General features: G+C 43.3%; 1 protein-coding gene across 1 annotated transcript in view; it reads left to right on the top strand.

The window, feature by feature from the left end:
- Positions 1–554: 554 nt before the first annotated feature.
- Itga4 (integrin subunit alpha 4) overlaps positions 555–25,945 on the top strand; it is an 89,115-nt gene continuing 63,724 nt past the window's right edge. The window contains exons 1-5 of the mRNA XM_004628644.2: positions 555–1,274; positions 1,383–1,504; positions 22,073–22,179; positions 22,269–22,398; positions 25,817–25,884. Of these exons, the coding sequence (XP_004628701.2) occupies positions 1,102–1,274; positions 1,383–1,504; positions 22,073–22,179; positions 22,269–22,398; positions 25,817–25,884 (600 nt within the window). The 5' untranslated portion in view covers positions 555–1,101. The remainder of the gene's footprint in view (positions 1,275–1,382; positions 1,505–22,072; positions 22,180–22,268; positions 22,399–25,816; positions 25,885–25,945) is intronic.

Genomic DNA, 25,945 nt, shown 5'->3' with positions numbered 1-25,945 from the left:
TAATGTGTGTGAACGGTGAGTCTCGAGGCTGTCTGGAGCAGGGGCTCTCGCGTGTGTCTGCGCTACAGGGAGTCTGGGCTGCGCTTCAGCGTGCTCGCGCAGAGCCCCTTCCTTGCACGCAGACTTCTCTTCCTCCTTTGGGTTTTACATCTGCAGTGATGAATACGGGAGCCCGCCCCTCGCCAGGCCAGTTTTGGCCTTAAGCACCTGTGGCTGTCTCTCTGGTTGCTCAGGAAGAGACTCCGGGGTTGAATTGGGGCCCTGACCACTGATCGTGTGGTGAGAACGGGACAGAGCAGCGAAGAGTCTGCTGAGGGCCCCGATGGGATCCCGATCCCATCGCCTGGCCATCCACCCACCACTGTCCCTGGGGCCAGCAGGGCCGGAGGCGCTGTCCTTTCCCACGAGGCCCAGGCCGGGGCAGAAGGGAAGTGCGGGGAGGAAGGAAGTCGGCAGAAAGGGCGCAAGGCCGCGATGGCCCTCTGGCCTACGACACCAAAACATTACCAAGGCGCTTCTTCTTCTCCTCTTGTTTTTAATTTTTGCCTGGCGGGGGAATTTTCTAGCCTCTGCTTAAGAAGGATCTCGCGCAGGACTTCATCGCCGAAGAGCTGCGGGGTGGCAGCCCCGGCACCCGCTCCAGGCTGGCCTTAAGGCCACCTTGGCTGGCCAAGGGCCAAGTCGGGTCCCCTGCGGTCCGCGCTGGCTGCGCCCCAGCTCCGGCCACGGCGCAGCCGAGGTCCCCCAGCGCCCCCTACAGCTGCGCGCAGGGGGGAGACGAAGCCAGATCCCGCGCTTAGCACCACGCCCCGGACTCCACCCTGGGCCGGCGCCCCGGACCGCGCCAGGGCGCCCGCACCGCAGGCCGCAGAAACCGGGCACAGGGCGGGGGGCGCAGCCCTCGGGGCCCTGGTCGCTCCGCCCGCCGCGGCCCATTTCCCCTCCCTTCCCCTGCGCCGCCCTTCTCCCCGCCCGGACGCACCGCGCCTCGGCATCTAGGGCGCTCCCTCCAGCCGTGGCCGGAGCCCAGCGCTGGTGGATGGTGCTCCCCAACGCCAAGCGTGCGCTCAGGCCCCAGGGGCCGCCATCCGGGAAGCGGTGATGCCGCCGCCGCCGCCGCGGCCGCCACTGCTGCTGCTGCTGCTGCTGAGCGTGGGGTTCCCCGGAGGGCGCCCCTACAATGTGGACACGGAGAGCGCGCTGTTGTTCCGGGGCGCCCCCGACTCGCTGTTTGGCTACTCTGTGGTTCTACACGGCCACGGGCCGGACCGCTGGTGAGCCGTGGCGGGGACTCCGCTCCCCGGGTGGGGAGCCTGGTGGGGCGGCGCGGGGTGCCAAGCGGCTCGTTGCAAGCTCTGAGCCACGTGCGCCCTTCTTCCCAGGCTCGTCGTGGGAGCGCCCACGGCCACCTGGCTCGCCAACGCGTCCGTGGTCCACCCCGGGGCCATTTACAGATGCAGAATCGGAAGGAATCCAAACCGGACCTGCGAGCAGCTCCAGCTGGGTGAGTCGGGTCTGAAATTGCAGTCGGTGACCCCGCTTCCTCGGTGGACCTCGCGGGAGGACAAATCCTGGGGGGAAAGTGGCGACCCGTTTCTTCTTGAAGTTGCACCTCCTTTCCAAAACCTTTTCGCGTGTGACAGGAGTGCAGTGCTACGACAGAACTGTGCTGGAGAAAAGTTCGTGCAACTGTATCTTCTCTTCCACCTCTGCCCCTTGCTCAGTGTGTAACGCACACTGTCGTCTCTCCCGGCGTGGCGTGTTAGACGGTTTACAGCGAAGCCAGTTTTTTCCATTCCCACCTTTGACCTATTAACTTTGTGAATGCACAGACTAAAGGGCAGGTCATGCATAGATAGTAGTTAGAAAGGATCCCACGGTCTGTCATTTTAGCCTAAAGGCTTGGCGGGGGTGGGGGTGTTGTTTAAAGAAAGTGGTATAGTTAGAATATACACTGTAAACGAGGAGGGTGAAGAAAATTTGGTATCTCCACTGTTAATAGTGAACGTGAGGTGTAACATGTAATTATTCATTTATTTTCCTTTCAAAAAACTCCTGCGTTAACTAGAACTGAATTTGGGCTGTCACTTCTGGATATCTTTTCTTAAGTTTGTGCTAACTTGAAAGTGCACCGATGGGGGAGGGGAGAAGTTTCGTATTTCAAAGCCAGAAGTCCATTCGCTGCAGCAGATACACGAAGAGAAAAAAGGGGAACCGATATTAATTCAGACCTATCTCGTTCCAAACACTCTCAGGCACTGCAGCATGTACTTCTGATTTTTTTCCCTCCTTTCACAGCAACCTCGGGTTGTGTATGTTTCTATTTTCTGTGTGAGGCCTTTGACTCTGATGGGGAAGCCTTCTTCTAAAGTCACTGACCTAGTGAGTGACAGGTGGGATACCATATCGAGTCAAAGTCGGGTTTGCTTGGGTACAGAGTGTAAGCCTTGCTATTTCATGCGTGCTTCTTCAGTGTGAAGCAATTAAAGAAAGACTCCAAGAGGCTGTTTGCTGAACTGGTACAGTCTCTGTAAGTGGCAAATACAAGGACACCACGGATTCTTTTTTCATTTCTCTTCACCACTGATGGACTTTTGAGAGCAGCCATGTATTGGTCCTTTAACTACTTTTAAGAATGGTGGTCTTGGCTTTGTCTCAAACTGCAGAGCTGGTTTCCTTCATTCTGAAGATTTCAAATAGAGCATGAGCTTAATCAATTCTTTACTTTGATCTCAGGTCGCTCCCATAAAAGTCCAGGACTTGTCTGTAGCATGCAGAACAAATTCCAACCTTGTGTAAGCGTCCCCACCCCAAAACACAGATGAAGGGTGCACAAAACATTCTCTGACCAATGAAGTGGGGATCACTGTGTAAAGCTTAACTTTCATTTCAGGAAAGAACTGAGGGAAGAATTAGGGAGTGAAGCAGCCACCCTTGATCTACCAGGGGATTGACAAGGTCTTTGTAGAGAACAATTTTGCTTTTGTTATTCTGCCATAGTTTCCAGGTCTGTGACATTGTAACTGTCACTACCGAGGACCTACTTCCTGTCTGCAAGGGACAGAATCTATTTCTGGATGTGTATGTTTAACTGAAAAGATCTTGTCATAATATTACATAAAATTTTAGAAGATAATGGTGGTTGTTTGAAGAAACACTAAAACGCTTCGGGCGTTTGGAGTGCAGGGAGTGACTCCAGCAATTTTCTTAGAGAAATGTAGCCATGGTGAATGTATACAAAACAAATCAAATGAACATTTATTGCATGGATGACAAAAAGGAAATTGCAAGTTGAATATCATCTTGACCAGTGAGTGAAAGAATTCATTAGAAGCAATAAGCCAAAGTGATGTTTAAACTTTCAGACTTTTTTTAAATTTTATGTATTTGGTACAGGGTCTCACTATGCAACTAGGACTCATAGTGATCCTCCTGTTTCAGCCTCCAAAACACTGAGATTCCAGGTGTGGGCCACCATGCCTGATCTTGGTGGACTGCTTGGTGCCCCAGGGGTGGGGCTGGCAAGACATGTGGTACTGGGGATCGAACCCAGGTCCTTGCACTTGCCTGAGCTATCTCCATGGCCCAACTTTCAGAATTTTGATCAATAAGCAGAGAACTTAATTAGATGAAAGAAATAAAGAATACAAAATTCCTAATCATCAACTGTTTATAGTAGTAGTTGTTGTAACCATAGTTTTAAATATTTGTAAAATAGTTTCCTGAAGTTATTTCTTAGACTTTTAGGGTTTGGGGAGTTTTACAGTTTTTAATAGCTCATATTTTTAGTGCACTATGATTATATTGCTGTGTGGAATTTCAGGTACACAACACCTCTTAATACATCTTTCCATTCCTCTTGCCTTCTTCCCTCCCTTTGTTGATTCTCTTCCCATTGAGAAAGACCCATCTAGATTACATATTGTGTGGTTTCTCTTCTATGAGAAACCAGATAGCAAAACAAAAGATAGATGATAGGAAGTAGGGTCACTGAAGTGGCTTCGCATGCAGTGCTCTGCACAGTAGATCTGTTCTTCCTTATAGAAAGAAACTGTGTGTCTCCATGTAGAACACATTGAAAACCAATTTAAAGCTTTAAGAGAAAAACTGAGCCCTCACTCTACAAAGACAACACTGAAAATAATAAACTGGTAAAGATATCTTCGGATTGTAGGGTTTGTGGGCTATCTACTATTTCTTTTGAAGATGTTTTGTGTGTATATAGAAAGAGGAGAGTATGGTATATATATATATATATATATATATATATATATATATACACACACACACACAAATATGGAGAGAGAGAGAGAGAGAGAGAGAGAGAGAGAGAGAGAGAACATTCATAAAATAGCTTCAATTGTCTTGTCCGAACTGTGGGTAAATGTAATGTTTGGAAATGTTTGATACTTAAGAGACATTAAAATATGAGTTTATTTGCTTTCCATTTAAGTCTGTATGTGTAAGTCTGTTTATTAGGAGCAAGCCAAAGTAAATAAATAGGATGGATTAGTTAACTTTCCTATTAGATACTGTCCCATTGCTGGCACAGTATCTGTGACACAAAAACTGAAAGGCAGTGGTTTTATTTGGATCATAGTTTCAAGAGGTCCAGTCCCTGGTCAGCCAGCTCCAAGGCAGGATCTCCTTGGTGGAGGAGAGCTGCTTAGTTCCTGGCAGCAGGGAAGCAGAGCACAATGGTGCCAGTGGGGGGAGGGCAGGGCAGTGTACAGTACCCAGGCCACGCCTCCAGGGCCCTCCCAGACACACTCAGAAGTGTGCTTCTCTAATCCCCTAGTTGACTCCCAAGCCAATCAAATTGACAATTAACCTTACACATCTCAAGGGCCAATTAATAAGCTAAACCAAATGTGAAAATATTAACAATGAATTAAAAATACGTGAAACATGATAAAAATATTTTCTTGTTAGCTCACCAAACGTGCTGTAAGATTTAGCTATGATTTCTACGTCAGGAAGTGTCTCCTCCCATTTGAAGTAACTTGCTGACATGAATCTGAAGGTATCGGATCTCTTAGGATAGAGCCTGCCTCCTGTACAATTCAGAACATCTGTATTGACCAAGTCACAGTGGAAAGTCAGCCAGTGGCTGCTTCAGATGGACTTGCTGCCTCAGAAGAGGAGGTAACTAGTTCCCCATTCTACCCTACTCTGTAGTCATGATCAGAATCAGGCAGTAAATGGCCATTTATCTAGAGTGCTCAGGATGGCAGATATTGGAGTTTTCCTTTTAGCAAAGGGCATTGACTGCAGAAGTGGCACCAAGGAGTTGCTTCTGTTGCTCCCCAAGATGCCTTCACTCAGGACTCCTCATCTCCCTGCCTGCCTGAAAGCTCCTGTCTTACTCTCTGAACTCCCTGTAGTTTCCTCCATGAACCAAAGGAAGGTGGTCTGTTCACTGGAGGATCTGGGCCTCAATTTGCTCATGAAGACTCTGAGTAGGCCGTGGCAGCTCCCATGCATCCACTTTCTTTTCATCTCAGTACTCTATGTCTCCCTGAAGTGTGTTGAAAGGAAACTTTGATCAGAAATGGTTCCTGATTCAAGACATTACCAATAATTAATGCATGTACACATCAATTAATATAGTTACACATCGTCCATCCATGGATTCCCAATAATCAGAGAACTAGAATATAGCAAAATATATCAATATCTATGAAATTGTACTTTCAAGTCTTTGGTTATTTGAATGACACTCTAGATCTTTCCTTATTTTGATATTACACACACACACACACACACACACACACACACACACACACACAAGCACAGTCACTCATACACACACCTCTGGATAATAAGGTAAGCTGCTACCAAATGAGGCTGTTGAGCACATGAAGTAACAATGAGTGGTGTTCTAATGGTACTGTCTAGATTTCAGATAAATCGAATACAAAATTGATTACATTTCAAATAAATAGATTTTATTGCAACTACTTATTTTCAAATAAATAGGATACTTATTTTCCTATTTAAATATTTATCTCCTATGTAAATATTTATCTTCAGATAAATCAACTACAAACTCGATGAGATTTTTGAATAAAGATTTCAAATAAGTAGGATAAAAATTGATTACATTTGAAGTAAATAATTAAAGTTCATATTTTATTAGTCATTTTGCCATTGCTGGGACAAAATAGATAACACACACAACTTAAAAGAGGAGAGGTTTATTTTGAATCATGATTCCAGAGGATTCAAATGCGTGGTTGACTGGATTTAAGCCAGGAGTGGCATGGTAGAAGGGAAGATCTAGAGTGTCATTCAAATAACCACAGACTTGGAAGTACAGTTGGTAGACAGTGATGTATTTTGCTATGTTCTAGTTCTCTGATTGTTGGGAGTCCGTGACTGGATGATAGGTAACTATATTAATTAATGTGCAATTGCATTGTGGGAGAAAACTGTTCAACCTCCAGTGACCAGGAAGCAGAGAGACAGGGAGCTAGGGACATGAATATGCTCTTCCAGGGCACAGTCTCAGTGATCCACTTCTTCTGACCATCTCCTCCTAACAGCACATTCAGCTATGGAATTGTCAGGGGATGAACCCACTGAGGACTGTGGCATTCCCACTATGTCATTACTGTACAAAGCCCCACCTCTGGATACAAGAGAGGGGGGACATTTTAGATTGAACTGTAACATTCCACCCTTGGCCCCCAGAAGTCCCACGTCCATCTCACTATGAAAATTGCATTTAGTCCACCTCTAGATGTTGCCCACCATAACAGTTCCAGCATTGCTGCCGAGTCCAGCCCCCTCTGTGACTTAAGGCAAACTCTGAACAATGAGCCCCTGTAAAACTCAGAGAGAAAGGGAAACGCTGCCAACATACAATGACACAGGATAAACATCCTCATTCCAAAAACAGAAAGTGGGGAATGGAAAGGAATCAGTGCAAAAGCAGCAGAGTAAACATTTAATCCCATAATGCCTTGGGCAAGTCATGGTGAGATGGGAGTTCCAAAAGTCCGGGACTGCCCTCCCCTGTGGCCTTGTTAGTTCATAACCTCTCTCTTAGGTTTGCTTTCTTGCTACCTGCACCTTCCCTCAGCCTATGTTCAACCTCTTGGTAACTCGAACTGCCCCTTTGGCTTCATCCTCACAGCTTCATGTACTGTCCTCGCTGGGACATCTGCCTGCCTCCTCAGCCTTCTTTTGCAATCTGAGTCAAAGCTTCCTTTTTTTTGTATTCTGCATGCTGGAAATGCAGCACCTTGTGAATGACACCATGGTCTACTGCCAGCTTGAGCAATAGCCAGGACTCTTTGGAGCAAGGCAGTGGCCTCTCAGTAACCAGATAGCTGAACTTGGGGAAATATTCCCGAGGTATCCCTGAGAGAACAGGTTGCCCTCAAGTTCTCTTCTCAAAGCAAAGTCTTTCAAAGTACACTCAGCCTGTGATGCGTGCTGTTTGGCCAATTTCTGAGAAATTATCAAGGCACCTTTCCCCTTGTCCAGATACAAAGTACTTGACTTCCTCTTAATGGCTCTGTTATTTGCAGCAGCTACACTCTTGTTGACCTCAACTCTCATGTCTCTCAGGTCTGCTTCTTGTTCTTGATTCTCACTATAGATCTGACTGGAAAGAGCCAGCAACATTCAATTCATAGCCTGAATATTGGGCTGCCTTGACCTTACCTCTGACAGATTAATTAGCTTTTGAACTTAGCCTAAGATGAAGTCTTAGGACATGGACAAAAATGATGTTCTTTGTCAGGAGGAATCATGAATGGCTTCTAGTCCCTTTCCCAGCAGACTCCTCATTTCCATCTGAAACTTCATCAGCCTGGCCTTTATTGTCTGCATTCTTATCATGCACTGAACTTCTGAGCTCTGACCAAAATAACACATCTAGCTCTACCGACAGCATTGTGGAGCTGCTCTCACCTGCCTCTCTACACCTTCCTAAACTCCTCCCACAAACTAGTTCCAAAAGCTTCTGAGCTGCAAGGTCAGGTAATGTGCAGTAATAATTTCATGCCCAGTGCCAATGTTCTGTATTAGTCACTTGCCCATCAATGGGACCAAATGCCCAACACCTGCAATTTAAAGGAGAAATTTAATTGGGATCAGAGTTTCAGAGAGTCAGTCCATTCATGGTTGGCTGGTTCCAAGGCAGAAAGGCTCTGGATGATGGGCTTGGTAGAAGAAAGCTTTCCAACCCATGGTGGCAGGAGGCAGAGAGAGGGAAGGAGAAGCCAGGGACAAAAATGCACCTTTCCAGGTCTCATTCCCACACCTCTCTGGATCAGTTCCTGCCTCCCAAAGTGTATTTAGCTAGGAACGCTTAATGGATTAAGCTACTCTGGGGGATAGCACCCCATTTTCCGGCCACTCTGCAAAAGCCTCACCACTGAACACAGATGGCATTTGGGGGACATTTCAGATCCAAATCATAGCAGCATTGATGGCATCATCAGGATTTCGGATTTATTAAATGAAATCCATTGTTACATCTACTTTATTTCCTTTCACCTCTTAAATATGGCTGTTCCCAAAATTATAAAGTCACATGGGCTTGAATAATATTCCTATGAAATAGCACCATTCTAAAGAAACAGAAATTCCCTGTGTAAAATACCATGACATTTCTAGTAGGTGCTTTTCTAATATCAATGCACAGATGATTAAGGCTGTCACTTCTTAATTTTTAAGAATCTTTAATTATTCATTTATTTAGTACAGGGTCTCCCTACCCACTTTGGAATTGTAGTGATCCTCCGGTTTTCTGCCTCCCCAGGGCTGGGCTTACAGATGTGCACCACCACACCCAGTTTCAGTGGCCAGTATGGCACACCTGGTTTCAGTGGCATGCGGTACCCGTGTCCTTGTGCTTGCCAGACAGGTGCTTAGATCACTGAGCTATCTCCCCAGCCCCAAGGCTTTCACTTCTTTTCCAGGCAAAGTGGTTTATTTACTGGGCTTTTAAGCCCTCTGCCTGAGCCCTGCATATTCGGAAGACTAATGGTATATTGCAGGTTAGTCACCATTATCCATTTTGAATTTCTTTTTGCAAATTATGTTGCCTTCTAAAACTCCTGGATTATACCGCGTGACCCATTTGGAAGAGGTTAAGTTAATACGTATGACATCTTTGAACTAATGATTCCTTTATCCTTATTTCTGCCTGATTTGCAAGAGCTATTAGCTTAATACTAAAGGCAAGCATGTTATTGTCGAAACTTCGAATATATTTCTCTTGATATGTCTCTTTCCCCTTTTCATTTGTGATATGCTGAAAATTGTAATTTATGAAGCTGAGGCTTCTGTAGAGCATCCATTTTGGAAGGTCACCCCTGCACAGAGGGGTCCCCATTGTGCCACTTACGCAGAAAAGCAAGTTAGGGAGCTTTGTTAATAAACTTTTGGGTTAACAGAAGGAAGTTCCCCAATTTCCCAAACTTTCTTTCCCTGTGCTTGAGATTGTTTCCTAATTGGAAAAATTGAGGCCTTTTATGTTTTGCCTTATAATTCTTTTGACACTGAATTATATCCCAATGACTAAGAAATCTCCCTTAGCAACAGCTGCAAGGCAAGAGGTGGTCCTGCCTGTGGACATGGATCATTCATTCATGTAGCCCCTGACTGGGGGCTGTTGCAGGGGAAAACCTGGGCACACCAAAGACACACACTCTTTGTGCAAGTGATTTGGTCTGCAGGTTCACACACTTACTAGAGAAAAATATGGTGAAAAGAGCTAATTGAGTTAGAACAGAAACTAAAACCAGAAATTTCATTTGGCCTGCCTATTTTCCTCCTAGGTATCTTCCCCAAAGAGTTGAAGGCACCATATTACAATGACACATGCCCACCCATGTTTGCAGCAGCACAGTCCATCAGAGCTAGATCTTGGAAGTGGCCTAAATTGCCCACCAACAAATGAATGGACAGTGACAACATGGTATCGATACACAATGAAGTACTAGTCTGCCACACAAAAAGATAAATTTGAGTCATCCATAGGAAAATGATGAACCTTGACCCTATAATGTTCGGTGAAATAAATCAGATACACAAGCTTAAATATCACATGAATTCTCTTACATGAGAAAAATTATAAACAAATATAAGGTAGAAAGTAGGGAAATAGATCTTTCTCAGATGGGAATGAGATCAAGAGATGGAGTAGGGTGATGGGGAAGGGGATGCGAAATGAGAAGAGGAATGTAGAGACATGCAGCAACTCCACAAGGGCCTGAAAACATTACACACTGCAGACATGCCATTATATGAATTAAACAAACAAACAAAAAGAAGAAGGTGATGCCTCCTGAGGGAATTAGGATTCAAATGGAGAACTGGAGAGCGGCTGGGAGTTGGGCCAAGGCAGAGGTTATGGGGAAGTGTGCTGGCCAGGGCAAGCACGTGCGGAAAGGACCTGAGGTCTCTTGGCCATTCTTCCTTTGAAGAACCAAAAGGAAAATGTGTCCTGTGGGCTGCAGAAGGTTCAGGGAACTCTAGGTTGGAGAGATGATTAGGGATTATTTGGGGGGGGCAACTTTATAAGTACAGATTTATGTACAGGTCTTTACAGCCAGGGAGTGACACATATCTATTTCTGAAAGGATCTTCTGAAGGTAGTCGGACAGTTACAGGAAGCTTCTTTCATAATTTAGGCTACAGTGACAGGTATCTCTAATAAGCTTGTTGTCAAGACATCAGGCAGCATATAGAGAAAAACAGAGAGTCTGTAGATCCTTGGCAGATGGATTCCATGGTATTTGGTAATTATCAAATGAGAAAGATAAGGGCAAGCCTCCAAACGCATTACCCAAGGTCTGACTTGGGCTGTTGGATAGGTAATGGTGTTTTATGTGTAAAAAAGGGTATACAAGCAGGCTTTCTCGCAAAATAGGCAATGATATTGCATTGGCTTGAGATTCTTATGAGATGCAGAAATGTCATACTCTATAGAAGACCACAGAATTGGTCTATGGACCAAGTAGTTGTATGAATCTGGGAGCAGAAGGGAGCTATATAGTGGCAATTGAAAGGTGAGAGTAATTGACAGGAAAATGATACCAATCTCTGGCGGTGAATGAGCTTAACTCAGGCGCTTCCTAATGTGAGCAGATCAGAGGCTCAATGCTGGATCCCTGAAGATTCTAACAGTTTGAAGTCACTTGAAAAGTGCTGCTCAGCTCTAGCTGCAATTTAAACACTGTAGAGCTCTGAGAACACCAATTCCAGTGACCCCATCTCAAGCTGAGTGGCTCTCAGTGAATGGATTAGTAGGGTGTTGGGATTTTCCAGAGGTCCCCAGATGGTTCTCATATTCCTCCATGATTGGGAACTACTGAAACAGAAAGAAAAAGCCTGAAAAAAAGAGACTGAGAAGGAGGATCCAGCAAGGATGCAGGTCTCTGTAGCACTGGGAAGTCAGATATGGGGATGTTTGGGGAAGAGGTGAATGCGGGCAGCATTCAAAGTGGCCAAGACATCATACAAGATAAGAATACAAGCGGTTTCATTGGCTTTAGAGACATCTGGTCTATTAGTGACCAACTGTGGTGTTAAACTGCGAAGCCAGATCACAGAGTCCTGAGAAGTGAGGCATGAGAGGAGGTGTCAGACACTCCTAACTGGGTTCTTATGCCACTAATTCAACACATATTATCAAGTACTTATGCAATGTGCTAGAAATAGGAAATTTAAGACATGCTATGAAACCCTCAGAGAACTCAGTCCAAATGACAGGAAAGGCACGAAGACAGACACTTAACCGAGAGATGATATAATAAGCAGAGTAACAGAGACACACAACAGGGAGGAGAAATTGCTTGAATGACTAGAGAAGCCTCCTTGGAAGAGAGAGCTTAGGAGCTGAGCCTGGTCTGAATGGCTTTGATGGGCTCAGAGTAACAGCTCCATAAATGAAAAGATACATTTCTCAGCTGTGCATGGGACTTGGGAGTTTCCTGCCCATTTCAGCATCATTCTAAGGGGCCTTGGACTTTAATACTTCACCTACTCTCAACAAGCAATGAAAACAATGACAAGAACCTTTGGGAGTAGAGTTTTGAAAGGACCGTGTTTAAAAACAGATATTGTTTTCAGAAAGTTAGAAACATCAAATTAGGACACAGTAATAGACTTGGGGGGTGGTCAGCATTAGGCCCAACAATGGTGATGTGAGCTCTCAGTTTTCTTCTGGGGATGGTTTCAAATTATGGTGAAAACTTTTTAAAAATGAACTACACTAGACACTGGAATTCACATGAATAGGTCCAGAGATACTAAGACTGCAGCTTTATTTTTCATGTCCCGTTCTTGGGATTCCTTGTGTGAGGCAAATTAGATTGCTTTTCTTCCTTTCTTTATTTTTTGTTTTATTTATTTATTGTTTTTGTCTTTTTTTTTTTTTTTTTTGAGACAGGACCTTGCTATGCAGTTCAGGCTAGTCTTGAGCTCACTTTGTAACCCAGGCTAGTCTCAAACTCACAAGGACCCTCCTGCCTCAGCCTCCCAAAGTGCTGGGATTGTAGGTGTGTGCCACCACGCCCATCTGGATTGCTTTTCTTTAGAAAACAAATCAAAAACAAAAAATTCTGATGCCTTATGTAGGGGATTCTTACTAGTGCAGGTCATCTGCTTGTGAGGCCTTTCCAGCTCTGCCTCATTCAGTACTAGTCTTCATTTTCTGAAAGTTTTCTAGTAAGCATTACACAGGATCTCTTTGGTCTGCCCGTCATTTTCTCCACATCTGCCAGTCTCCTTCTGACTCTGACCCTTCATCAGTTAAGGAAAGGGCATCTTCACCTGTTTTTATTTTTCTTTGTTATTTTCCTGACCTCTGTTTATTTCTTTCCCCTGACATCCACATCCATCCTACCCTGTGAATTCCCAAACCAAGCACAGAACTTCAACACTGAATATTGAGCATGAAGGCAATTGTTTCACTAGAGTTCTTGCTCTTTTTAACTTGGTGTCATTCTTTATTTCACAGGTATTCAAACTAGCATCCTACATTTTTGTTAGCTTTTCAAATGAATCTTTCAACCCAAGAAAGCAGACAATTTTCTTATTTTTCTAATGCTGAATGTGAATGTTATAAAATTTTAGTAGTTCTTTCTTTCTTCTTTCTTTCTTTCTTTCTTTCTCTTTCTTTCTTTCTTTCTTTCTTTCTTTCTTTCTTTCTTTCTTTCTTTCTTTCTTTCTTTCTTTGTATTTTAGGAAGGGCCTACACAGTGTTCAGGTTTCAATACTAGATCGGACTCGTAGTGATCCGCCTGTTTATAGCCTCCCAAGAGCTGGGATTACAGGTGCACGCCACCACGCCCAGTCTCACTTGCAGTCTCAGCATGAGTAGTGTGTTATTTCTGAGAGATTAAGTGTAGTGGAGGATTGTTAATAATGTCAGTTTTGAATTCTTGTTAAGCACTATAGTAATATGAAATCACTGTCATGGCCAACCATGACTTTGGCCCCTTCCTTGCCTGACCTTGGGAAAGGTCCCTCTGTAACATTGGGATGTGAATAATAACAATAATACCTACATCGTTAGAAAAATTTAAATGAGTTATTGTGTGTGTTTACATATATTAAAATAGGCTTGCTGCATAGTAGGCCTAAGATAAATGTTAATTTGAAAGTAACTTTTTGTACTTAAATTACATTCACCATATGGAACGCTTCTTGCTGCTGCAGTTGGTAGAAACAGCTGTGCAGGTTTACTGTATAATTTTGAAGCAGTTCAGGATGCAGAGCCCCTAAAACAGTGATGGCGAACCTTCTTGAGCTTGCAGTGTTAACAAACAGCCCGCTATGGCCTGCGTGTCATAGATCTGCCCCGACTGCCCCAGCCTAGAAGCAAGCTCACAGTAACCTTACACAGTAGGGTGCTGGGGCCTAGTGAGTCCGGATTAACCCGCATTGACCAGGTCGTAACCAGCAGTGTGATCTTATTCCCTGGGGAGAGTCACCTCTGTGCTGGACCCTCCTTTTTGAGGTACTATAGACTGAACCTGGGTACTCAACGGGGCCTTTTTATCTTTTTATATTTTGAGACAGGATCTCACTAGGTTGCCCAGGATGGTCTTGAATTTGGTGATCCTTCCGCCTCAGCTTCCCAAATAGTTAGGATTATAGGGGTGTGGCTCTTCAACCTCCTTGAACTTCTTTCTGAAAAAAAAAATTAAAAAATGAAAGTATGAAGGACCAGCATAGTGGTCTTTTACAGTGACTTTGTCTGTCCTATGTTTATATGGACAATTTCGCACATAAATTCAGCATGACCATTAGCAATTAGCAGCTTGTTTTAGTCTAAGACTGTGATATTTAAAGACATGCTTGTCCAAAAGGAAAACACTTTGCAAGTGATTCTCATTCTTAGGATCAACGTTTCCTTTAATGCTTTGGACCCCCGCCCCACGCACACCATGGCACAGGAGAGTGAACCCAGGGATTTTGCCCTGAGCTGCATCCCCAGCCTTGTTATTGATTTATTTTTTAATATTTATTCTAAGCCAGGGTCTGGCTAAGTTGTTAAGTTGTTCAGACTGAGCTCAAACTGGCGACCCTCCTGCCTCAGCCTCCTCACGTGCTGGCACTCCAAGTGCACCCTATCAGGCACAGCTAAAGGTGCCTTCTCCCATCTTTGGAAGTGAAGTACATGCTTTGGGGTCCGGTGTCCCCTTTAAAATTTGGAAATTTTACTTTTCATTACTGAACATTATTTTATATTGCCTCTGAATTCATAAACATCACTAGTCTTTTAGAAATATCACCACCATACATAATTAGACGGATAAGTGTAGTGTAATCACAGTAAATATCAGGGAATTGATTTAGGTAGGATTTCATAAGAAAATCCAAATGAAAGGGCCATTTGGGTTAAGGCTGGTACTCAAATGTCACCGTGAGCGCCCTCTGCTGGCCCAGACATAATCAAGGGACTGTAGGGCTGCAGAAGTGATTTATTGAACACCTACTAGGAGCCAGGCAATCTTGCAGCCAAAGGCATATGTTTCTGGGAGCCCCACAGCCCTGCCATGGTGGTGTCACTGCTATTTTCATATTTCAATGTAATTGCCCACTTTTAATACTACATTTGTTTTTCTAATATTTTTAATTAATTTAAAGAAATTACAAATGTTATTTAACTCAATATTTTTTATCAGATATGTTAAATAGCTCATCACTAAACATGAGTTATTTATCTTATTATTTTAAGAAAAAACTTAAATTGGTAGGAATTGAAATGCATAGCATTCATTTTTCAGTAGACTTGGTTTTTTAAAAAAAGCAACTTCCAGAAGTTTTTTGCTACTTTTCTGAAAGTTGAAGTCTGGTCATGAGTTATGAAAGATCAATTAAATTTGTGTCTTGTTGAAGCAGCCAGAAAGCCAGTGGCTGGGTGTGTCAGGGGGCAGCCACTTCCCAGTGACACAGGCAGGTCAACCAGACACACAGTCTCATCAGAATGTCCCAGGCTACCCTACGCAGCGTTTTACTTCAGTTGTTAAGCTGTAGAAAGAAGAACTTTGAGACTGACCTTTTCCTAGCTTCTTCAGTGGAAATGCCAAAATACTGAACACTGACCACAACAGGCGCAAGGGGCAGGGTACAGGAGGGGACCATGTTCATGACATTTTCTTGAACAATAGGAAGTTGACTTATGGACTATGGGCCACTTTCGGGAATGAAACTGAATTCAGATAATCCAGATATCTGAAATATTTACAGGGTTCTACTGTATGTGCTTTAGAATGGTGGAAAGTTACTTAAAGATCAAAGATGTTATTTTTTTATTCTAATCTTTTCCACTTACCAGCCCCATAAATTCCAAAAACTTATTTGACTTCTTTGAGAGTCAATTTTCTCATCTGTAAAAGAAGGATTGATAATGCAGTCCTCTGATTACTGCTGTGAGAATAAAAGTAAGTTAATATGTATAAGAGGTCTTTTCCCAGCAGTGAGGGGCTGCATATATTTCACGGAGGAGGCTGTGTGCTGTGACTCGTGTGCAATTTGGCGGGGTCTAGCCTAATCCTCAAAACAGTTGTCATACTGATAGCAACATCAAGGGTTGCTGGTGCCCTTCCTGGGTCCACCCTCTTCACACGGGTCGTTGGCTCCCTCCAGCGTTGGGGAAACCCTCCAGACAGGCAGCACCTGAGGGCCCCAGCTGATCCTGGGTCTTAAATCATCCTACTCAGAGCCCGCTCTTGGTCCCGATCCCCAAAGTCCCAGATGCTAAATCCTGAAGGCCACCTGCTACTGCCTTAGAATGTAAGGTAATGCTGTCATGGGAGAGAAGCTGGGAAGCGGAGCAGTAAAGAGACACCATCCGTCCAAAGCCGTCTTTCCACCCCACCGAGTTTGGTGAACCATTCAGCAAAGCGTACTCTAGTAGCTGACGCGTGTGGGAGGAGGGTAGTTTACAAAATTGCCTCCTTTAGCTAGCACAAACCTGTTCCTGACTGTGGTGGGCCTGACTCTGGGGAGCTGTGGGAGTGCCACCATCAGGAGAGAAGTCAGACCTGCCTCACTGCGGTGACTCACAAGGTCAAATACCTAGTTCTATGGTCCTTGTCATATTTTTTGACATCTGAAGCAATGAAAGGAAAACCACTGTGAATTTTTTTTAAAAAATTATAAAGTGAAGAAAGGAGGGAACAGCAAACCTAACTGGCCTGGCACGAGCATTCCTCACAAGCTCTCATGGCAGAACCATTCGCTTACATTTCCATATCCACTGGAATATACTGATGCAAATCAGTAGTTGAAAATAGTAACAGAAGTCATGAGGATGGTTTTATTTTTTCTCAAATAAAAAAAAAAAAACAAGGAAAAGGAGGAACTTAATTTTAGTTTAAGGGGGTCATTTTTACATGACTTTGTTTTGTTTAGAGTTTACTAGGAAAATGTATTCCTCTGTGTAAGAAATTAATCACCCTACTTTATAAAAGCATGGAAAACCACCGTGTGTAAATTCCTGCTGGCCTTTCTAATGATAAGTCATGGAAAGTATTTTTCAGTTAGGGGCTGACTTGCTTTCCTGAGAGTGTACATTAGTCATATAGGCATCGAACTGAAAACCAGACTATAAATCATTGCAGCATGACAGCGTGTTAAGATAGAGAGATCGTCTGAGTTTATTTGTGGGGTTCTGTCAGGGAAATGCCTCAGAATTAGCCTTTCTCAGGACACTTTTAGTAATCATCATCTTGGGCCAAATCAGAAACGCTGTATACAAGAAGAAAATTTGCTCAACATGTGGTATTTTTTTGAAAATCTAGTTGGAACTGATGGTGAGGACATACAGATATTACTATTATTTTAAAAACAGGGTGTCTTTAAAAAATAATGGAGGAAAAGGCACAGCCATCAGCAGTTGCTTACAAGCCCGGCTATACGCCCAACTACAGCTGCCTGAGGAGCTTTGTAAAGCTCTGATACTGGGGTGTCTACCCTGATTCTGAACATCTGTGAGTGGGGCCCAGATGCTGGTATTTGCTTAAAACTCTCTCCAGGTGGTGCTAGGGTCCAGGTGAGGCTGAGGGAGGAAACTCGGAGCCTGCAGCCTTAAGACAGGAGACTGTGAGAGCCCCGGCCCAAGTTCAGGAAGTCACCTGCCTGCTTCTGCAGATTCTGCAGGCCCTCCCAACGAAAGGGGAGAAATCTGTGAGTGGGGCCCAGATGCTGGTATTTGCTTAAAACTCTCTCCAGGTGGTGCTAGGGTCCAGGTGAGGCTGAGGGAGGAAACTCGGAGCCTGCAGCCTTAAGACAGGAGACTGTGAGAGCCCCGGCCCAAGTTCAGGAAGTCACCTGCCTGCTTCTGCAGATTCTGCAGGCCCTCCCAACGAAAGGGGAGAAATGGGCTCCGAAATTAAGAAACTCCCAGAATGGTCCTGGAGGACTTCCAGGGTGTTCCTGGAACTGATTCTGTCCTGTAACCGGGGCTAAAATGTCATTACTATCAATGGGTTCAGGGCTGCTGCTGTGGTAGTTGGTGTTAAGAAAAAAGGAGGAATATAATTAACGTGAGTATATGTGTTTGGTAACTGGTTTGGATTCATTCTGTGTTTGGGGGAAAATAATGGTTTAACAACATGATTGTTTCTTTCCTTTGCGTTGTGTTGCATATACATTTCAAACTAAGATGTGTGACAAACAGAAATGTAGTCAAATCCCAGTGAAAGCTGTGGACTGTGTGGCATCCCAGGCTCTCCCGTCTTAGCATATACTTCTGGGCTGTGTGTTGGGTGTGGGACGCTGAATAATAGAAGGCCCCTGCCAAGATGATTGGAACCGCTACCACTCACCTTGGAAGCAGGCCAGCGTACTTGTACAGAACAAGTAAATGTAGCTCACTCCAGCCAAAATGCAGTGCTTCTTCCTGCAGGATGTTATGCCACCACATTCTCTTTCCTCTGCCTGGTTATGTGCTGTGTGTCTAAGGACCCTTGATAGCATTGCCCAGCACCACCGCCGTTGTTCAAGATTAGACTAACAGTGTGTCAGCTTGCTCAGGGGCCCAAGGTTAAAGAATGCATGTGTGCAAGCCATCAGCAACAACAACAGGCAGCATGGAGCAGAGCAGAAGAGAGCAAGAGCCCCGGCGTCTTCACTCCATAATTCTTACGTGGGCTGTTATCTCACGTTTACACTCTTCATAGGACCGTAGTCAATGCGTGCGTATTGATCTGTGCTCAGGCCTGGTTACAGAACTGTACCCCACTGTGTGCCTGCGCTAGACAAATGGGGTCGTGTCCTCAGGTGTCCTTAGACTCCCTGAGCCTTCAAGCAGTCTAAGGGGTTCCACACAAGGTATAATGAATATTTAAAAACAACCACGAGTCAAAAATATCTCTAAATTAGAAGGTATCTATCCTTTGGAAGCACATGGTCACAAGCAACGAGAGAGCATGTACGGTGGCCGCTAGCCCCATCCCTGTATTTCCCACACGCAAACTCAGCACATGTTTTTCTAGTGAAATCTCTTCTACCTCCAGGTGAGTCAAGCCTACCACTAAAGTCCTAGGGAAGCTTGTACTATACTTGTTCTGAGGTAAGCATCTTTCTTGTGGCTTCTGGAAGGCTGTTTGTTCTCTGTTTCTGAGAATCACTTTTTAATCCAGAATTGGGGAAAAAAGAGAAGACAGGGGCATGAGCCACACTAGACATACAGTCCCCGGATGTTTGTAAGCTCAGGAGGCTGTCCTATGTCACTAGGTGGGTAGTGGCTAGTTCTTCTCAGGTCCAGGAGAGACTCAGCATGTGGAGAAGGAGGGCAGAGGGAAGTGGTGATGCTGCTGTGGGACAGTAAGTGTGGCTGGTGCAGCTGTGACATCACCTGGTGGAGTCACAGATGTCTAGGGGAGAAACCAGTGCTACCCAAAACAGGTCCACCAAACAGCAACTCTAGTCTTCAATTCCACATTTAAGGAAGTGCCCAGCAAAGAAATTAATGATAACCTTACATTATGCTTGAATGCACAAATAATTTTTTGGTCATTTTCAGTAAGTAACTTATACAGTGTTTAAGTTAAAACTACAGTTTACAACTAATTGTTGATTTTTCAACTTTTGGTCTGTTAGCTCTGGAAGAGTAAATTCCTTTCTAAATATTGGATGCAGTGTTACTGAGGGTCTCTTAGTATGCCATATTTTGAAAGAAGTCAGGTGTCATTTGTGAATTTTGACTCCTTAACTGAAGCAATCTGAGTATAAAGTTAGCTGAGTAACTATAATTTTAGAAAACTATGATCTTTTCAGAGAGAATATTTTATTGATTGTGCTGGATAGCTAACTGGTGAGCAACTTCTCACACTCAGCTGAATTGAACTAGCATGGTGATGGGGGCAGGAGGCCCACCTGAGGGTTGTTGCCAGTCATGTATAAAGCACAATAGGAGACGCTGTTGAAAGCTGCTAGTTCTCTTGGGCTGTTCTGCTGGAGGTCCTTGACATGCTGGCTTTCCTGATGAACTTTGGAGGAGCTTTGGTCCTCATCTTGAGCATCACTTCCTGGCTCTGGAGGGGAAGATGGTGCACTGCTCAGCCTCACAGAGAAGCTTGTTGCATTGACTTTTCTGATAGGAACTCGGCTTTCCTCATCTCTGGAGGAGCTCAGTACCTCACTGCTGCTGAGGATGGCTGAGGTACCTTTGGGGGAGCTCTGGTGCTTACCTTGGGTGTTGCGTCCTAGCTCCAGTTCTGATTCCTCACCATGCTAGCATAGATCCTTCATTGCGCTAGCGTAGACTTGCTAACTTCTACCACTGACCTTTGGACCTTTCCAGCACAGATCTGTGAAGCAAGCCTGCTGGAGATTTGTTGTGGGTCCTAGGCCTCCAGCTTGACTTGGGGGAGGCACTGTTATGAGCTCTAGGATTTCAGCTGGATCCATGCAAGGTATTAAGATCCAGGCCCTCAGCTGGATTCATTAGTGCTTAGTGTGTGTATCTTATATATGATTCTTGGGTGATTTAGTATAAAATAATATTATAAAATGTGTCCTGTATTGTTTCCCTTAAAAAAAACCAAAAACACAAATCACAACATTGATAAAGTTCCAGTAAGTAATAGAAACTTCACTTTCATGTAGCCTGAATCTACTGTTAATTCTGTTCTCCCTTCCCACTCCTCTCTTTGCCTCCTTTCTTTCTTCCCTTAATTTTCACAAAACCATCGGTATACACTCAGCCACCTTTATCAAGGTCTGGGGGGCAGTAAGCCCCTTTTCCTGTTCCAAGCACAGACATGACTCGGCACCTCTGCGTTCTTTTTCCAGGCCTTGTAACCTTCCTGCTTTCAGTCTGGCCTTCCTGGAAGCCATTACTGGTTAGGTGGTCTCATCTGAAATGTACCCCCCCATACTCCGTTGTAACAGCGTTCTTGCCTGTGAGGGCCGCCTGGGCGTCTGGGCCTCACCCGAAGAACTGGCTCAGACTCCAGAGGAGCATCTCGGATGCTTTTCTTCAGTTCAACCTTGTGCAGGGTTGTGTGTCTCCCACACGATGCTGTAGAAGATACATAAGTATTGTGCATACACAGATGTCTTCTCATGCTTCTTAACCCCCCTCCTGCCCAGCTGATTCAGTGCAAACCATTTCTCTTCCAAAATGTTAACCATAGCTGTGTAGATATTCTGGGTCTTTCTGGGATGCTGACAGGGGCTGGGACGTAGAGAGCCAAAGCTGCAAGAGACAAAGTGCCTAACGATAGAAAATTTTGCAAAGAGAATTCTTACAATACTGCATCTTATTCTTCTCCCAAGTAATTGATTTGAAATCACTTTAATACAGGATTTTAATATGATCTCAGACATAAAGCAAAGAAGTCATGTCCACAGATGAAAATTATCACTGTGAAGATCACTTTCCTGTAGCATTTAAAAGTATTGCACTATGCATGAATATTTTATGTATGTTTGTCTCTGTAGCTATTTATACATTTGCCTAAGTGCATATTGAAAGATTTTATTTACTACTAAAACAATGTGGTTTCCCAGATCTTTCTGTCTTTGGTGAAATCATGAGGCACATTCCACTGAATGTAAAACATAAGGTACTTCCTTTTAAAAGCTATGCATTATCAGAATGCGAATTATACATTCCACTTTCTGTATCTGTCACCATTGCTTTCCAGCTCCAATACGCTGTGCCTTAATAGCTGAGCCCCATATATGAAACACTGAAAAAAGTGCTCCGATGCTGCTGCTTACCTTGCTAGATAAAGGGTTAAGACGAGAGTGCAAATCATTTTCTAAGCCTGAGACACTACAGCTAGATTTGCGTAGCCCCTGCTGTTTTGCTGGTAGGCTTGCTGTCCTACTTGTAGCTATCGTCTCTTACTACTGAAGCCAGCTCTTTACAACTTGGTCATTTCACAAACAAAAATGACACTGTATGAGAAACCAGCTATGTTAGCACTAAGTAGCTCCCGTATACCCTCTGATTGTACACTGAGTTTAAGGAAAAAGCAGTTGAAGGAAAAACACAGGAGATGAGTGCCCAGATTTACTTGTTTTACTCTTGTGAAAGTCACACTGTCTTCAAGGAATCTCATGCTAAGCTTCCTTTCAAATGCTGTAGGTAGCCCTGCTGGAGAACCTTGTGGAAAGACTTGTTTGGAAGAAAGAGACAATCAGTGGTTGGGGGTCACCCTTTCCAGACAGCCGGGAGAATATGGGTCCATTGTGGTAGGTATTGGAATCAGCCCCCCGGACAGTTCTGTACTCAGATGTGCCAGGTGGAACTTTCACACCATTTGGTCTAACTTATTTTTCAGACTTGTGGGCATCGATGGAAAAATATATTTTATATAAAGAATGAAAATAAGCTCCCCACTGGTGTTTGCTATGGGATACCTTCTGATTTACGGACGGAACTCAGTAAAAGAATGGCTCCCTGTTACCAAGGTGAGGTTTGATTTTGATATCAATTACATGGAGAAAAGGAAGCAAATACCTTTCTGGTTGTTTTAAAGTTTTAGATTTGCATGATTAAAGAGGAAGAGGGGACCTCTGAAGTAGGTTTTTTGTTTTTCAACTAAAAGCATTTCTTTTTTTTTAATCCAGTTATGAGTAGCATTAGTTTTCATAAGATGTTTGTGCTTTTGGTTTAGAAATTTTACAGTTTAATCTGAGTAATTATGGAAGGTAGTTGATCGTTTTCCACTTTTGCAATAAATTTACTATTGTCCATATGTGAGTAGTCTAGTCTCCAATAAATATAGGACACTTAAAAATCAAAAAATTGCATTAGAAAGTTTGATTGGAAAGAGAAAGGTTAAGTTTCTTGGTTTAACTTCAGCTTCTGGGAGAATTCAAACTATCTCAAATGTAAGTGAAAATAAACTGAGAGATCTCTTCTATTCCAGTTCATATGTTTCTTGAAATAGCAAGAGATTGGGTCTAAAGTGTGCAAGACCTTTCCCATGAGAATTCTACATTATACATCACTTACACAGCTACATGATAAACACAGATGGGGCCAAAGTCATGGCAAATGTCTGAGCATTTGAGGTGACGTCTACAACAACACTAAAACTCTTGGTCTAAGAAAATATGAATGCTAGTATTTAATTTTTATACCTAAAACCCGGGAAGAAAACCCTAACAACCAAAGAAAACTTGTTTCATTGGCAAAAATGTGTTCAAATATTCCACTTCAGTTTTTGACTCTAATAATACACTGACATCTTGAACTGAGTGGTACAAGCCCATAGTCCCAGTACTCTGAAGGCTGAGGCAGGAACATTGTTGCAGGTTCAAGACCAGCCTAGGTTACAAAATGAGCTCAAAACCAGCCTAAACGCATAGTGAGACCCTGTCTCCAAAAGACATGAAAAAGTCATCTTTGGTCTCTGAGATTTGATGTCACAGGCAGCTGGTACCATAAATACTACTGTTTTATCTTTAGATGTAAGAAGATGAAAGGTGAATATTAAATTACCCATGCAGTAGAATCAGTCTAATTTTCTGTATGCTTATTAACCTCTTTTGCTGTGTAGTTGTTGGTTTATAATTTTAGACTTTTTTGCAGAAAATATATATTTTTGCTCAGATACACATAGCCATTTTACAAAAAACATCAAGATGACAGAGTCCATAAAATCTGAAAGGTACAAAAGATACTGTTAAAGGAAAAGAAACTGTTCAAAGGGAAGGAATAACTAGGATGAAAGGAGAAAAGAAAGAAGGAGGGGAAAAGAAATATATAGGTATGGGCTGGTGAGATAGCTCAGTGGACTAAGCTCCAGCTTTGGCAAGCTGAGGGACCAGGGTTCTATACTCAGTCCTGCATGCAGTGCCGGCCCTGCCTCTGGGACAAGCTGAGCTGCCACTGAGTCCAGGTGTGGTGGTGCACACCTGTAATCCCAGTGCTAGGGAAACTGAAAATGGGAGGATCACTATGAGTCTGAGCTGCATAGTAAGACCCTGTAAACTAATAACCATTGTTGAGTCCGTACCATGTTTAATGAAATTTTGTATCACTTCTATTTTTGTATTCTCTTTTTTAAAAAATCAAGATGACATAAAGGTAACATGTCCAGAACTGTAAAGTACAGGATCAGGCAAAATGTAAGAGTGAAAAATAATGGCAGAGAAAGATAATATAAATTATGTAACAATTGACTTAAATTTTTTAGGTTTTCAAAGCCCAAAATTCATGATCATGATTGTTCTTTTCATGTCAGTTCTTCCAAAGAAGCAGAGCTGTGTGCCCTTACTGAACCCCCAAAGCCTTTCTCCATGAGGGCTTTGTAATAAGAGACTGCATCTTGGATTTTTAACTGTTATTTTCAGCTGAGAAAAATCTTGGAAAACATTTCTTTGATAATTGTTGCAAAAACTGGATATGACATGCAAAATAATAAAATTGAACTCTTTTTAGAAAAACCTCGTTTGTTACACTATCTACAAATACCTGCTCTGAATGGAATTAAAGAATATAAGACCTGAAGCCATAAAACTCCAGAGGCAACCAGACAGGAAAAAATTCTTAATACTGGCGTGGAAAATGGTTTTCTGTTTATCACACTAAAAAGTCAATCAAGGAAAGCAAAGATAAACAAGTAGATCTGCATCAGTAAAAACTTCTACACAGCAAGGGAAAATGGTCAACAGAGTAAAGAGAAAAGCCTACAGAATGGGGAAAATATGTAACTGACAAGGGGTTAATATCTAAAATATATAAGGAGCTCAAGTTGGTTGCAAAGAAAGGGAAGAATATCTTTCTTTTAAAATGAAGCATCAAAATTGTGAGCAGTAGATACACAAGAGGATGCCCAGTACTGCTATTTGTCAGGGAATGCAAATCTTATCTCAGTAGGATCCTTCACCTATTCTAGTGGTTGTTTATTGAAAAGATAAGCATAACAAGCTCTGAAAGGAATGTGGAGAAATTTGAACACTTTTGTACTGCTGGTGCGAATGTAACCTAGAAAAAAAACAAAAATGGAACTATCAAATGAGCCAAAGGAAATCAGTAGCCCACAGCGATATCTGCAGTCTTCGATTCATTGCCACATCACGGGCAAATGAAAAGGAATTCAGACATGTAGGTGCATGCACACACACACGCACACAAAGGCACAGACTAGCATTCAGCCTTAAGAAAATCTGACATTGTGACAGCAGGGGTGAACCTGGAGGGCCTTATGTTAAGTGAAATAAGCCAAGCAAGGAAAGACAGCCCATAATCTTTGTGGAATCAAAAATTGTTAAATACGTAGAAACAGCAGGCAGGTGATGCTGGTGAGGAAGGGAGTGGGAGTGAGGTGATGTTGATCTCAGGGCACAAAGCTGTAGTGATGTAGGATGAATATATCTAGAGGTCCAATGCGCAGCCTGCGCCATTGTTAATGTACAATGTGTGCTGCAAATTTGCTGTGGAACAGATTTGGTTTGCTTTTACCACAATACGGAAAAGCCACCATGAAGAGATAGATGTGCTGATTTGCTTGAATAATTTCACCATGTATCTGTGCCACAGAACATAATGTTGTACACCTTAAATATATAAACAAAAGGGGGGCTCAACTTCGAGTCCTACCTCCATCTTACTCATTTGACAGATGTGTGCGTGTACGCTGCATATTCTTATGAAGAGGCAGAGAGAGATTGGCTTTTATTGCCATTTCATGCAGATATTTTGAAGATTAATAAGAGGGTTGTGTAATCCTAGATTATATAAGTTACTGTTTTCAGAAATGGGATAGTACAAAATGTAGACCTTAGAAGGCATATTTGTAAGGATTTAGAAAGGAAATCGCGGAGCGTTCTGTTCTTACCTAAATGTGTAATCCTGAATCATTTTTACTTTGCATTTTAGATTATGTGAGAAAATTTGGAGAACACTTTGCTTCATGTCAAGCTGGGATATCTAGTTTTTTCACAGAGGTAATAGCTCAAAATATACTGTGACAGCCAGGGAGATGGCTCAGCGGCATAAGCACCTGCC

The sequence above is a fragment of the Octodon degus genome, unplaced genomic scaffold, assembly GCF_000260255.1.
Source record: "Octodon degus isolate 3935 unplaced genomic scaffold, OctDeg1.0 scaffold00025, whole genome shotgun sequence".
NCBI lineage: Eukaryota > Metazoa > Chordata > Mammalia > Rodentia > Octodontidae > Octodon > Octodon degus.
The sequence above is the reverse complement of the archived record's forward strand: the minus strand, read 5'-3'. Positions and strand labels throughout refer to the sequence as shown.